Source organism: Myotis nattereri (genome assembly GCF_964212035.1).
Source record: "Myotis nattereri genome assembly, chromosome: 3".
NCBI classification, from domain to species: domain Eukaryota; kingdom Metazoa; phylum Chordata; class Mammalia; order Chiroptera; family Vespertilionidae; genus Myotis; species Myotis nattereri.
In genome coordinates this window covers 59,414,781-59,427,636 of record NC_138077.1, presented here as the reverse complement: position 1 = coordinate 59,427,636, position 12,856 = coordinate 59,414,781, and the positions used below count along the sequence as shown (strand labels likewise).

The 12,856-nt window shown below is 41.6% G+C and overlaps 1 protein-coding gene and 1 long non-coding RNA gene across 2 annotated transcripts in view; one reads left to right on the top strand and one right to left on the bottom strand.

Annotated features, from left to right (window-relative positions):
* LOC308516100 overlaps nt 1-2,747 on the bottom strand; it is a 52,516-nt gene extending 49,769 nt beyond the window's left edge. The window contains exon 1 of the long non-coding RNA XR_013995703.1: nt 2,056-2,747. This is a non-coding gene — a long non-coding RNA (uncharacterized lncRNA). The remainder of the gene's footprint in view (nt 1-2,055) is intronic.
* Nucleotides 2,286-12,856, top strand: part of STXBP5L (syntaxin binding protein 5L) — a 233,931-nt gene continuing 223,360 nt past the window's right edge. Inside the window, exons 1-2 of the mRNA XM_081086880.1 lie at nt 2,286-2,459; nt 3,579-3,778. Of these exons, the coding sequence (XP_080943006.1) occupies nt 3,590-3,778 (189 nt within the window). The 5' untranslated portion in view covers nt 2,286-2,459; nt 3,579-3,589. The remainder of the gene's footprint in view (nt 2,460-3,578; nt 3,779-12,856) is intronic.

Here is a 12,856-nt window from a genome sequence, read left to right as displayed (position 1 = left end):
AAATAAAAGTAAAAAGACAAAGGTACATATTGTTAAGAATCTAATAAAGTATTTGGAACCCTCCCAAAATCTAGTTAACATCAGATGTGGCATTTGTTTACACCCCTCCCAAACAGGATACCATCTCATAAATCTTTTAGTAATAATCATTAATAAACTAACTGTTCAAAATCCTTTAAGTGCCAATTATATGTGAAACATTTTGCTAGCTGCTTAACAACATAGGAGAAAAATAACATATATGCCTGCCTTTAAGAGTTTTACTATCTAGCTGTGGCCATGGAGACTACCAGGCAGTATTGGGATTTTTTGGGAGATTTCAAAGAGACATTAAGTACTGAAAAATTCAAAATGAGTGGGTAAGCATTGAGGATTTGAAAGAATTGGGCTTTATTCCATCCTTGCCATTTCTTTGCTAACCACCACTTGGTATAGGCTTATTTTACCTTGCTATGTTACCTTGAGCAACTCCTTTCTCTTTCCCCCTTTACCCCCTCTCACCTCCACCCCCTCTTCTACCCCCCCCCCCCACACACACACACAAAGAAAGAGGTCATTCTGTTATAGGCAGTTAGAAAGACATGAGCAGAGCAAGGACAATGGGCCAGGTATAGGTCACCAGGATGGAAAGCCCTGGGTGCCTACTAAGGCGCTAAACTGAGAAAACAGGACCTCACCCCCAGGGTAACCTTTCCTCCAGAGCATATCGAGCATATCGCTGGGCCTGGAGTTTAGACCCCCTGACCTTTTCCTCCCTAAAGATAACATCTAGGCCTCAGGTGTATTTCAGCTCCAGGCCCAGAAAAGCAGCCAATCAGACAAGTGATGCCATGGCTGCCTCAGGACCAGCTGCAATTACTAATGACCCCCTGCCCCTGTGAGGTCCAATCGGTGGAGATTGCGACCTTGAAAGAACACGCCTAGAAAGCTGCTGAATATTCACTGACGCCCTCCCCTAAGACCACCCCTAAGATTCCCACCTGCAAGAGAGAGAGAGAAATACCCTCAACACAAAGGACCCAGTGCCCGCTTTCTGGTTTCTGACAGGGGAGCACACCCACGCCATTCTCTTCTCCCCCTTCTTCCCTCTAAGGGACCCCAGAAGACTTGCAACTTGGGGAGCAATGGGCAGCGGCAACTGGTCCTAGGCAAATCCTCTGGACCTAGGCTCTCCTGCTGCTTCTTCTATGCCCTTCCTTGTTTCACTGTCCTAAGTGTGTTTTTACTGCGGCCAATACATTCTTGCTTGCTTTGCTGCACTTTATCTCTTGATTGAAATCACTCCTTCAAGAAGATAAGAACGGAGAGTCTCATCTCGCCAGTTACAACTCTAGATTTCTAAAATGTAAGAATATTTGGTATGACTGTTGTTTTGCCCAGATTGAAGTGTACAGCTAGAGCCCCTTGAGCTGCCCTTTATTTTCATAGACTAAGAAATTGTACAAAATTTCCCCAATTCAGTAGCAAGTTGGGGCTTAGATCAAAATCTTTCTATCCTGATGCTGTTAAAAAAAAAAAAAATCCTGCAACGAACAGTGCATCTTTTAAAGTGATCACTGTGACTCATAGACAAACCTTAAAATATATTCTTGACACCGTTTACTGTGAAGTCTGTTTTTTTAAATCTTGGTACATGTGAAAATGGGGAAACGTATTATAGGGAACAAGGTGAACAATTAATTCCTTAGTTTCTGTAAGGCCATATAGTATATACCAAAGCGCTATTGAAATACAGCTCCCTCTGGCAGACCCGTTACAGGACTGCACAGGTAGCAGGGCAGCGAGGGAAGCCAACAGATGAACCTGGAGAGCGGGATGAGGCTCAAAGAGGTGATAAACTGCAAAAACACTTGTCAGATGCACAATATTGTCCAGAGCCAGACCTAGGGAACACCTTCCGAAAGCCTGGGTCTCCGCGAGCCCAAGTTCGCACGCTTCCAGGCATTCTATTGATTCACACTTGCGTCCTTCAACAGGTAGCGCCAATTACAACCCCTAAAGCACGGCCGCCCAGCATACTGGCCAATCCCGCTGTCAATCAAACACTGCACCTACCTTTCCAAATTCTCCCCTCCCCCTTTCATTGGCTTTTCCTTGGTCCAATCCTCAAATTTCTTCTGGGCTTTGGCACTTGGCCCCATCCAGCCTAGGACTGGAGCGGAAGCTACTCCCGCCCTTTGATGTCCGGCGCTCTCCGCCCCTTTTCCCCCGGCTCGCGCGGCCCTGCAGGAGAGGGCGGGGCGAGCGAGGGGGCGGGCGGGGGGCGGGGCTTGCCTCCCACGGCGGGTGGGCGGAGCCTGCAGTGGAGCTCGCTCGCTCCGTTAGGACCTCGGAGAGCGCCGCGCGCCGCGACCGAAGGGACTGGAGACGCGGCCGGAGCCGGGCCGAAGCCTGCGAGCCCGCCTCCCTCCGCGCTCGGAGCCTCCCGGCTGGCAGGCAGCTCGTGGCGGCGGAGGAAGGTGCTGAAGTCGGGGGTCGGATAGTTCTCCCTCTGGGGCGCGGACGCCGCCGCCGTCCAGCGCGGTTCCCTCACACCTGTGTGTGCGTCTGGGAGCGTGGGCGCCCGCGCGAGAATGTCTGCGCGACGGGGTCTGTGTTCGCGCGTCCGCGGGCGAGAGAGCCCGGAGCCCGGGCGCTCGGCCCCGGGAGGGACGGCGGGAGCCGCGCGCGGCTCTGCGCGCCCAGCTGGCAGAGGCGGGACTCGGGCCGCAGCCGTCGCCGCCGCTGCTTCACGTCCCGCAAGAGCCGCCGCTGTGCTGCGGGGAGAGCGGACTGGCGGGCCAGCGCGGTGGCGGCTGCGGGCAGAGCGGGGCACGAGGGGGGTGGAACGGGGAGAGGAGGGAGGGAGGGAGGGGGGCCCAAACGCGGGGTGGGAAGGGGGGCAGCGCTGGGAGAAGCGGGGGCAGCTGGCGCCGTCGCTCGCCCCTCCCGTGAGCTGTTGCTGTAGGTCACCCGCAGAGGGTTTGGGGTCCGGGGTGTTTGGGGCGGGGGATGGAAAAAGCACCCCCACCCCATTTCCTATTGAAAAGGGGGAGCATTGAAGACGACGAGGGGACAGTCCAGAAGCTGGTGTACCGGCTTCCTCTCCCTCCTCCCCCACCCCCCCCTCCCCAGCATCATTTTTCTGAACGTGAAATATTCCGAGCTGCACCCTTAGTTGGAAAGCCCGCCCCGAGAGCGAGACGGAGACCCGGTGTGTGGGACCCCGGTGTGATTGTATAATAATGATGATATAATGTTAATGACGATGATGACACCGCCTTTTATTTTTACCCCAGTGCTGAGAAAGCATGGCCACAGCTGGGGGTGAAGCCCTTGAAACATTTGATGTATGGAGAGGAGATGCTGTTGCTTTTGGAGTTGTGGTTTTTATTTGGAAAGATAGGCTTTTTAGAATTAAAATGTGGCAGTATGTAACCTGACTTTTTTTTTTTTTTTTTTTTTTTTAGTCCTTTAGAGCCAATTGTAGTAAAACGGGTACTAGCTGCTGCTTTGACGAATGAAAAGCTAAACGCTTTTACCTGGGTATAATTCCAGGAGTTAAGTCACCTTTTTTTTCCCTTTGAATTTCTCAACAGTTTTTTTTAAAATGAAGAAGTTTAATTTCCGAAAAGTTTTGGACGGCTTCACTGCCTCCTCCCCTGGCAGTGGGAGCAGCGGCGGCAGTAACAGTGGCGGTGGGGCCGGCAGCGGCGCCCCGCACTCGGGAGGGCCCGCAGGGCTTCTCCGAGAAGAGATTCAGGAGTCCCTGACCTCGGAGTATTTCCAGATTTGCAAGGTAAGTTTTGAATTGGCTTAAAGCCCGTTATGTCTTTATTGTACCGTGTGAGGGAGTGTTACACACACACACACACACACACACACACACACACACACACACACAGCTGGAAATTGTTGAGATGCCAGCATCAGAGTCTGGTACAGAGAACTGTGTGGATAGGTCAGTTTGATTTAATAAAGGTATTCCAGGAATCAACTTAAAAACCCCGCACAATGTTAGTTTAAGGGGGAAATAAGCAAACATAAAAAGTAGAATTTGCAAGCTAATGTTAAGGCCCACTAGTGGAGAACATTTTTAATGTAATATTTGTGTGGAATTTGTAAATTGAAGGAAAAAAATCGTTATTCCGGATAGTCCTGTGATATTATTCAGATAAATTAATCGTTATTTTATTTCACTGTTCAGTAAAATGAATAATGCTATTAGGATGATGTTAGAGCTAATTAGATAATAGCTAGATGAATACATCTATTTTAAAAATCTGTGGCATTGTTTTAAATTCATTGTTTAAAATCTGAATAAAAACACCCCAGAGTCTTAAACTCTAAACAAATTAACAAATGCCCGGGGCTGAATAACTGTAGGAACTTTTAATACTTAGAAGAATTCAAAAGTAGCCTGTGTTCTGGTTTAGTGGGGAAATATTTTTGGTAAATATACTTTAATGTTGAACTTCTAATGAAAATCACAAGAGAGTTTCTGATGGGGAGAGATGAGAACTTACAAAACAGGCATTGTTATATTTTCTGAAACAAAGTGACATAATTTTTATTTTCCTTTTTTTGGGGTGTCCTAGGATCTGGCATGTGTAATAAAAAGCTATTATATTACTCACATGATTTAGATGAATATAGTTTTATAAGTATGTTTGAATACGTAAGAAGAAACAGTAAATTTTTTAAATCCTCACCCAAAGATACACTTTGTTTTTGTTTTATTGATTTTAGAGAGGGGGGGAGAGGGAGGGAGAGGGAGAGAGAGAGAAACATTGATGTGTGAGATTAGTTGCCTTCTGTATAGGCACTGACTGGAAATCGAACCTGCTACCTTTTAGTGTGCAGGACAATGCTTCAACCCATGGAACCCCCTGGCCAGGGCAGAAACAGCAAATTTTGAAGTCACAGAAATTAAGTATTAAATTTTTTTTGTACTTCCACAGAATCTTTTAAAGTTATTAAAATTAGCCCTAACCGGTTTGGCTCAGTGGATAGAGTGTCAGCCTGTGGACTCAAGGGTCCCAGGTTCGATTCCAGTCAAGGGCATGTACCTTGGTTGTGGGCACATCCCCAGTAGGGAGTGTGCAGGAGGCAGCTGATCGATGTTTCTAACTCTCTATCCCTCTCCCTTCCTCTCTGTAAAAAGTCAATAAAATATATTAAAAAAATAAAATAAAATAATTAAAATTAGTTTTGTAATAAACAAATTGTGTATAATGAGATAAATTTCAATTATTGTGTTAGTCTCTATTCCCAGTAGCATTGTTATAAAACATTAAATCTATAGTTATTAAAATGTTGTAAATTAGTTTACATTAAAAGGAGTGTATTTATAATTAGATTAAATAAACTGATTTAATTATAGCCTACACTGTGTACAAAATTTTATATATTTTATATAATTTTGTTTTCAATTTGAAATAATACATATTTGCTCAGATTAGGGAGGGGCTAAATAGTGGTATGAGGTAAATATGTAAAAGAATCCTGGAGGCCAAATTTGGACTGCTAGCCAAGGGAATTATGCCCTGTTTCTCTAATTTTTGATGTATTATTTTTTCCATTTCAAGATTATGAAAAAAATTTCCAAATTCTCTCAGTTCATGAATGTGGTAGTGATGGAGGAGGATTTTAGTAGATGAAAACTTGGCATAGAAAAGGTAGACTTCTAAAACCAATGGAATTGGGTTGTTGAAGTTATAAAGCTTGTAGAGAAGATTTTAAATAAAAATATTCAGGGGAAATGAGTGAATGCAAAAGAAGAAAATAGGATTATAGACACCTTCCTATTCAGACAAGAGATAGTCATGGTGTCATAGGAAGAGCGCTGGCCTTGGAATCAGAATATTTGTATTTTATGTAAAGCTCTGCCACTTGCCAGCTGTGTAATCTGTTTTATTTTTTAAAATATATTTTATTGATTTTTTACAGAGAGGAAGGGAGAGGGATAAAGAATTAGAAACATCGATGAGAGAGAAACATCAATCAGCTGCCTCCTGCACATTCCCCACTGGGTATGTGCCTGCAACCAAGGTACATGCCCTTGACCAGAATCGAACCTGGGACCCTTGAGTCCACAGGCCGACGCTCTGTCCACTAAGCCAAACTGGTTAGGGCTATAATCTTTTAAAAAATATATATTTTTATTGATTTCAGAGAGGAAGGGAAGGGGAGAGGGAGAGAGAGAGAGAGAGAAATACCAATGATGAGAGAAAATCATTGATTGGTTGCCTCCTGCACACCCCCTACTGGGGATTGAGCCCACAACCAGGCATGTGCCCTTGGCGGGGGAATTGAATCAGGGACCTTTACAGTCCCCAGGCCGACGCTCTATCTACTGAGCCAAACCAGTTAGGGCCCAGCCGTATAACCTTGCGGAAGACATTTATCTGCCTTGAGCCTTGATTTTCTCACCTGTAATATGGTAATATGTACTTCTGCTCTTCTCTCTTAAGAAGGTTATAAGGAAGATGAAAGGAGACAATTAGGTGAAGGCAATGTATAAATTGGAAAAGGTGATGCATTGTATATTTATTGTTAAAGTTTTAAAGTCACCTTCTTAGTGGAATGACTATCACCAGTGGGATATAATAATATTAGATAACAATTTTAAAAGAAATTATAAAGGATCGATAGCTATGTAAGTTAACACTAATAGTATTGAAATCTTACTAATTGGCGAAAGTACTATGACATCTTTGGATAGGAATATAGTTAATTATACAAACTTGTTATATGATTGTGCTTTAGGTTATTTGGACTATAATTAATATATATAAAAACAGATTAAGGAAATTCCAAAATTAGAACTTTTACTAAAATGGGGACTTCATTTGGACTCACTGATTAAATGTGCAAAGGACACTCTGAGTACTAAACAGTTGGAACTTTCTACCTTTTCAACGTGGTCAAAATTAAAGTATAAATCTAGAATCTGCTTTTTTTGCAAACCATTCTCCTTTCTATTATCTGATTAGTTGTTAAATCCTATCTATTCTGTTTCACCATCTCTAGTACTTGTCATCCCATAATTTTTCTTCCTTGGTTTCTTGAAATCACTTTCTAACTGATCTTCTCACCTCTTGTTTTACCCTATTCTAATTCATTTTGTTATTGTAGAGGTTATTTCTGAATTATAATGTTAATTACATCATTTCTCTAATAAAAATTGTGTTGGTTTCCTTAGAGCAGTGACAAGTCTTATGTGAAACCCCCGTAAATAACTATTATTAAATAAATACGGTAGTTAATTGGCACACATTTAAAAGTAAATAATAATAAATTATCTCTCTATATATAAAAGCCCAGCGACCAGAACAGCAGAATGACCAGAATGACTGGTGGCTATGATGCTCACTGTGGCTGCCAACCAGCCTGATCCGGGCCCCAATCAGCCCCTCTCCCCCCTAACCGGCCTGGCCCCTGATCAGCCCCCAACACCCTGATCGGGGGTGGGGCTGGCTGGCCAATGGCCCGCGGCCCCTACCCCCAGCTGGCCCAACTGATGGGCTCCCATCAGGGCAGGCTGGCCAGACCCCACCCATGCACGAATTCATGCACTGGACCTCTAGTATGATCTATATTATTATTATTATTGGTTCTTGTGTAATATTATCCATACGCAGGTAGTAGGACATTTACTAGCCTTAAAAAAATAAAAATATAAAGCTACTGCTACTGTCACATCTATAGGACGTTAAAACACACCAAAAAAAATGGTAGAAGAAATTTTGATTCAAGATCAGAAAACCAAACATGCCCATGTTGTTCAGATATTTGTGAAATGCATGAACTGCCTTTTATGAATTTGAATTCTAGGAAACACAGTTTGAAACTATTGTTTTATACAATAAAATTCTAATTACTTAACTTTATCTGTGTATCTTTACACAGAAGGGGCTCCTGTTTATTTTTCCATCCTCATTTCCTTGATTCCCTAAGTATATTGTATTTCCTGAAAGCACCATATTTTCTCATATCTCAATGCCTTTTCTCAATCTTTTGCTTCTGACTAGAATATCTCTTCCAACTTGAGTATAATTGGAGAAGTCCCAGTTACCCTTTACTTCATGGTTCAAACACCACTTCCATGAAACCAGTTCAGACAATTACTTTCCTGGATAGAGTTAGTTTTTTCCCTTCTGTTTTCCTATAGCTCCTGGCATATACCTGTAGAGTGAATTTAGCACCTTGTTATGATTCAAAATTTTATTTGTTACGGTCATTATACTAAAAGCTCTTTGAGAAGCAAATAATATTTGGTTTCCTTATCATCGTTAGGGTGCTCATTACCTAATAGGCCAGTGGTTCTCGACTGTCTAAGAGAAAGATTTCTGGCTCTACCCCTTAGGGCAGGGGTGGGCAAACTTTTTGACTCGAGGGCCACAATGGGTTCTTAAACTGGACCGGAGGGCCGGAACAAAAGCATGGATGGAGTGTTTGTGTGAACTAATATAAATTCAAAGTAAACATCATTACATAAAAGGGCACGGTCTTTTTTTTCAATAGTTTTATTCATTTCAAACGGGCCGGATCCGGCCCGCGGGCCGTAGTTTGCCCACGGCTGCCTTAGGGGATCAAATTATCTCTATCTCTGTCTCGATGTCTCTATCTATCTATATATCTGTATCTATATCTATCTATCTATATCTATCTATTCATCTCTATAGTTAACTGACCCACACCTAATTAGGCTAGGAGCAGGGGAGTGTGAGTATTGTAACTGTGACTAGTTTCAAGCATTCAATATGTCAATCTGTGTTTTACAAAGAGAATGGATAAATTACAGAGCTTAATCTGTAAGATATCCCATTTGACCTTCATAGCAGTCTGATAAGGAAGGCAAGAAAAGAGATAATATTTTTATTTTATTGATAAGACATCTGAGGCCAGAGAATTTAAGTGATATCCTTAGCTCTCTAAGTTGGTAAGAGACATAGCTAAGTTTAACATACTATTCTTCGATTCTCAAATCCAGTACTTTTTTTGTTTCATCTTATTTAAAAAAGGCAATGTGGTGCTTGGTGGGTGTGGGTCAGAGGTTGGGCGTTGACCTATAAACCAGGAGGTCAAAGTTTGATTCCTGGTCAGGGCACATGCCCGGATTGTGGGCTTGATCCCAGTAGGGGGTATGCAGAAGGCAGTTGATGGAAATTCTTATCATTAATATTTCTGTCTCTCTCTCCTTTTCTCTTTCTGAAATCAAAAACATATTTTTAAAAATAAAAATAAATATAAAGGCAACATGGTAAGTTCCTCAGTAAACAGAAACTTTCAGAAGATAACTATTTTGTTGACTCTTCCTACAAGTGTGACTATACCTCTTCATTTCCACCACATCTCTTACCTATTCTACTACTCTAATTGTTTTCCCTGCTTTAACTCAGGTTACACCACAGTCTCATCTAATAATAGAAGAAAAATACTGCTCTCTGAGGAAGAACCTTTTTAAACTTTAAATCATATCATGCAATGTTTGCCAGAACTTTTGTGGTTTTTCATTTCTCTTCAAAATAAAACCGTGAGTCCTATGCCTTATAAAGTACTATGATCTGGCTACTAAGAAAACATTATTTTCAATTCTTCTTTCTGTTACTTACTTTACCAACTACATTATTACTTCTCAGATATGATTCCTGCCTAAAATTTTTTGCATTTGTTGTTTTCTTTACATGGAGCACTTCCTCCCTCCCCCCAAATGATTATATTACTTGTCTCTTTTGCATTGCTCAGTTCTTAGTTCAGCTGTTAACTTTTCAGAGAGATTTTCATTGATCACTGTTCACTGCCTTTATTCTCCTGATTACTCTTTCTTGATAATACTTATAGCTACCTGTTATTAAGTTATGTATTTATTTGTTGCTTTTATTATAATACTAAAGGCCCGGTGCACAAAATTCATGTACTCAGGGTTGGGGGGGGTCCCTCAGCCCCGCCTGTGCCCTCTCACAGTCCAGGAGCCCTCGGGAGATGTCCTTAGTGCTGCTGTGGAAGTGGGAGAGGCTCCTACCATTGCTGCTGTGCTCACCAGCTGTGAGCTTGGCTTTTGGCTGAGCAGTGCTCCCCCTGTGAGAGCCCACTGACCACCAGGGGGCAGTTCCTGCATTGAGCGTCTGCCCCCTGGTGATCACTAGGTGTCATAGTGACCAGTCGTTTAGCTGTTCGGTCGATTTGCATATTAGCCGTTTATTATATAGGATAACTCCATGAGGTCAGGGCTTTATTGTGTTCATAACTATCTTACCAATTCACAGAGCAGTGCCTGCCACATAGAAGACAGTCATATATTTGTTGAATAAATGAATGAAGAATGAATAAATGAGAGCAAGGAACTGATAGAGCAGTGATTTTCAACTGGCATGCTGTAAGAATTTTTTTAAAATATGCAATACCTGACTATTTAGTCAGGGATACTGACCTCAAATTTTTTTCATTTGACAATCACCCTTAGATTGTCAAATAAAAAAATGACAACAGTAGCTATCTGATGTGAATTAATAAAAATTATACCTATTTTCTGTGTGAGATTGGCAAAAAAATATATATTTTTTGGTGTGCCTCAGAATTTTAGTAGTTTATGTATGCCATGAGATGAATAAGGTTGAAAATCGCTAGAGTAATATGTTAAGAGCAACGTAGATATTTTTAATCCTTATCTGAGGTCACATTCATTGATTTTTAGAGAGAGGGGATGGGTTGGAGAGAGAGAGAAATATTGATGTGAAGAGAAACATCAATTGGTTGCCTCCTGGATGGCCTGGGGTCAAACCCAAAACCTAGGTATGTGCCCTAACCTGAAATTGAACACACAACTTTTTGGTGTATGGGTTGACACTCCAACCAACTAGCCACACTGGCAAAAAATGTTTTCATTAAATAAATTTTATATTACATAAAAACAAGAAATCATTCAGTGAAAGAGTGTCAACAGTTTAGGAACATGGTATATAATTTTCAAAAAGATATGGAAAAGGAGATTATAGAAAGATTCATTTAGATTTACTTGAGTTTTTACTGAGGAAGATATTAGAAACATTCTTGTTTTCCAATTATCTTTTTAGGGGAACAATTTTCTAGGGATAGTTTAACCCAAATTAACAAAATAGACAAAACTAAATGTATCACCAGAACCACATGGCATAATCCCCAAAGTTTTGAGCAAACTTAAATTAGGCAATTCACTATTCCTCAACATATATCTCCTCTCTCTCTCTCTCTCTCTCCCCTCATCAACACTTTTAAACTATTTTTTTTTTTATATAAATGGTTATGGTCAGAACCAATATGTAGCTAAGTAGTATAACTTCTTCAGGGAAATAAATTTGTAATCATGATCCTCATACCACACATAGTATCAGATATTTCCAGATAACGATGTATAAAATCAGAAGCAGGTGTAGACTGTGAAGAGTTGGGTTTTCCAGGACCCTGAATGATGAAAGGAAATTAAGTACCTAGATATCCTTGACTATCATCTCTTCAGGTTTTCCATTATCTTCACATTCTTCTAATTTTACATCATTGTACTTGGGAGGGTCTATAAATGAGATTGGCACAAAACTATTAACACAATTCCTAATTTTCCCAATTTTCATTCATTAAAAGAACTATACAAGGTTCCCTGAGATGGGTGTACTTGTCTCATTGTATACTTCTAAACTGGTAAAGTAGAAGGTAGTACAGTTGACACTTATAGATAACTTATAGATAAAATATCTGACAAGGACTTCATGCTCCTGTTACTAAAATGAACAATAGAGGAAGGGGATCTTGAAGAAAAGTAATGGATGTAAACCAGAAAAATTTAAGAATCAAATAGAATTAAAATTTAAAAAATTTTAAGAACCAGGAACCAAAGCCTACTCTAGGCTTTCTACTTTGCTTATCCTAAGGTACAGGGACAGGCTTGAGTAAGGGATTATAGAGTTGTAGAGAGTATATTTATTACTTTTTTAAGTTACCATAAAGAACAATCACGTTTTCTCATGAAAGGTCTTTGGTGCAAGTATATTGTCAGTAAAATTGGGTTGTTGTTCTATTTAGTATGACAGTTGTATTCAGGAGCCCAGCTGTGAAGCATTGCAAGCTGCTGTAGGGCCTTGGGCCTTCTTTTGGATGTTCTGGCTTTCTCTGACCCAGCTGCAGTTTGTTAGGTAATTTTCAGATTTCAAAGGGCCAGGCCTTTCATATGCAAAAGCCTCTGCACACAGCTTGGGTGGGGCGGGGTCTCAGGGGATCAACAGGGCGGAGCAAGCAGCTATGGCTGCTCCCCAGTCCTACCCTAAGAGGCCCCGCTTCTTAGTATCCCGGTCATCGCTGCAAGCATCTCTGAGAGAAAGCCGCCCCCAAGTTCCGACGGATGCCAGACAGTCCAGTTTCTCCTGTATGAGTTTGGGTCCCCAGAGACTCGCCCGGAACTGGAGTTCAGAGCAGTCAGGAGCTTAAGACTCCCTCCCAATTGAAAAAGACAATCCTGTCCTCAGCTGCCAGCCCTTTCCGTGCGCCTCCGTACCTCTGCACTTTACTTCCGCACCTCCTCTGAGTCTCTGTGCTTTTCTCTTTCCTTCTAGTTGTAGAATTTTCACTCAGCCAGCCTCCCTGTGGTTCTGGATGATGTTCGTTTTGTCTTTTAGTTGTACTTTTGAAGTGGTTGTGCAAGGCAACAATTTCTGGTGTTTACCTATGCCACCATCTTGGTTTCTCTCTCTCTATTAGTTTAATAGCAATAACTTTGTATCCATTAAAAAGTTCAAGTACTGGTAGAAGCTTTTAAGTTGAGTTTTTCCCATGAGACAATATTGAGTTTTTTGCTCCTACATAATTGTCAAAATACTGATCTTTATTAAAGATTTGGTTAGAG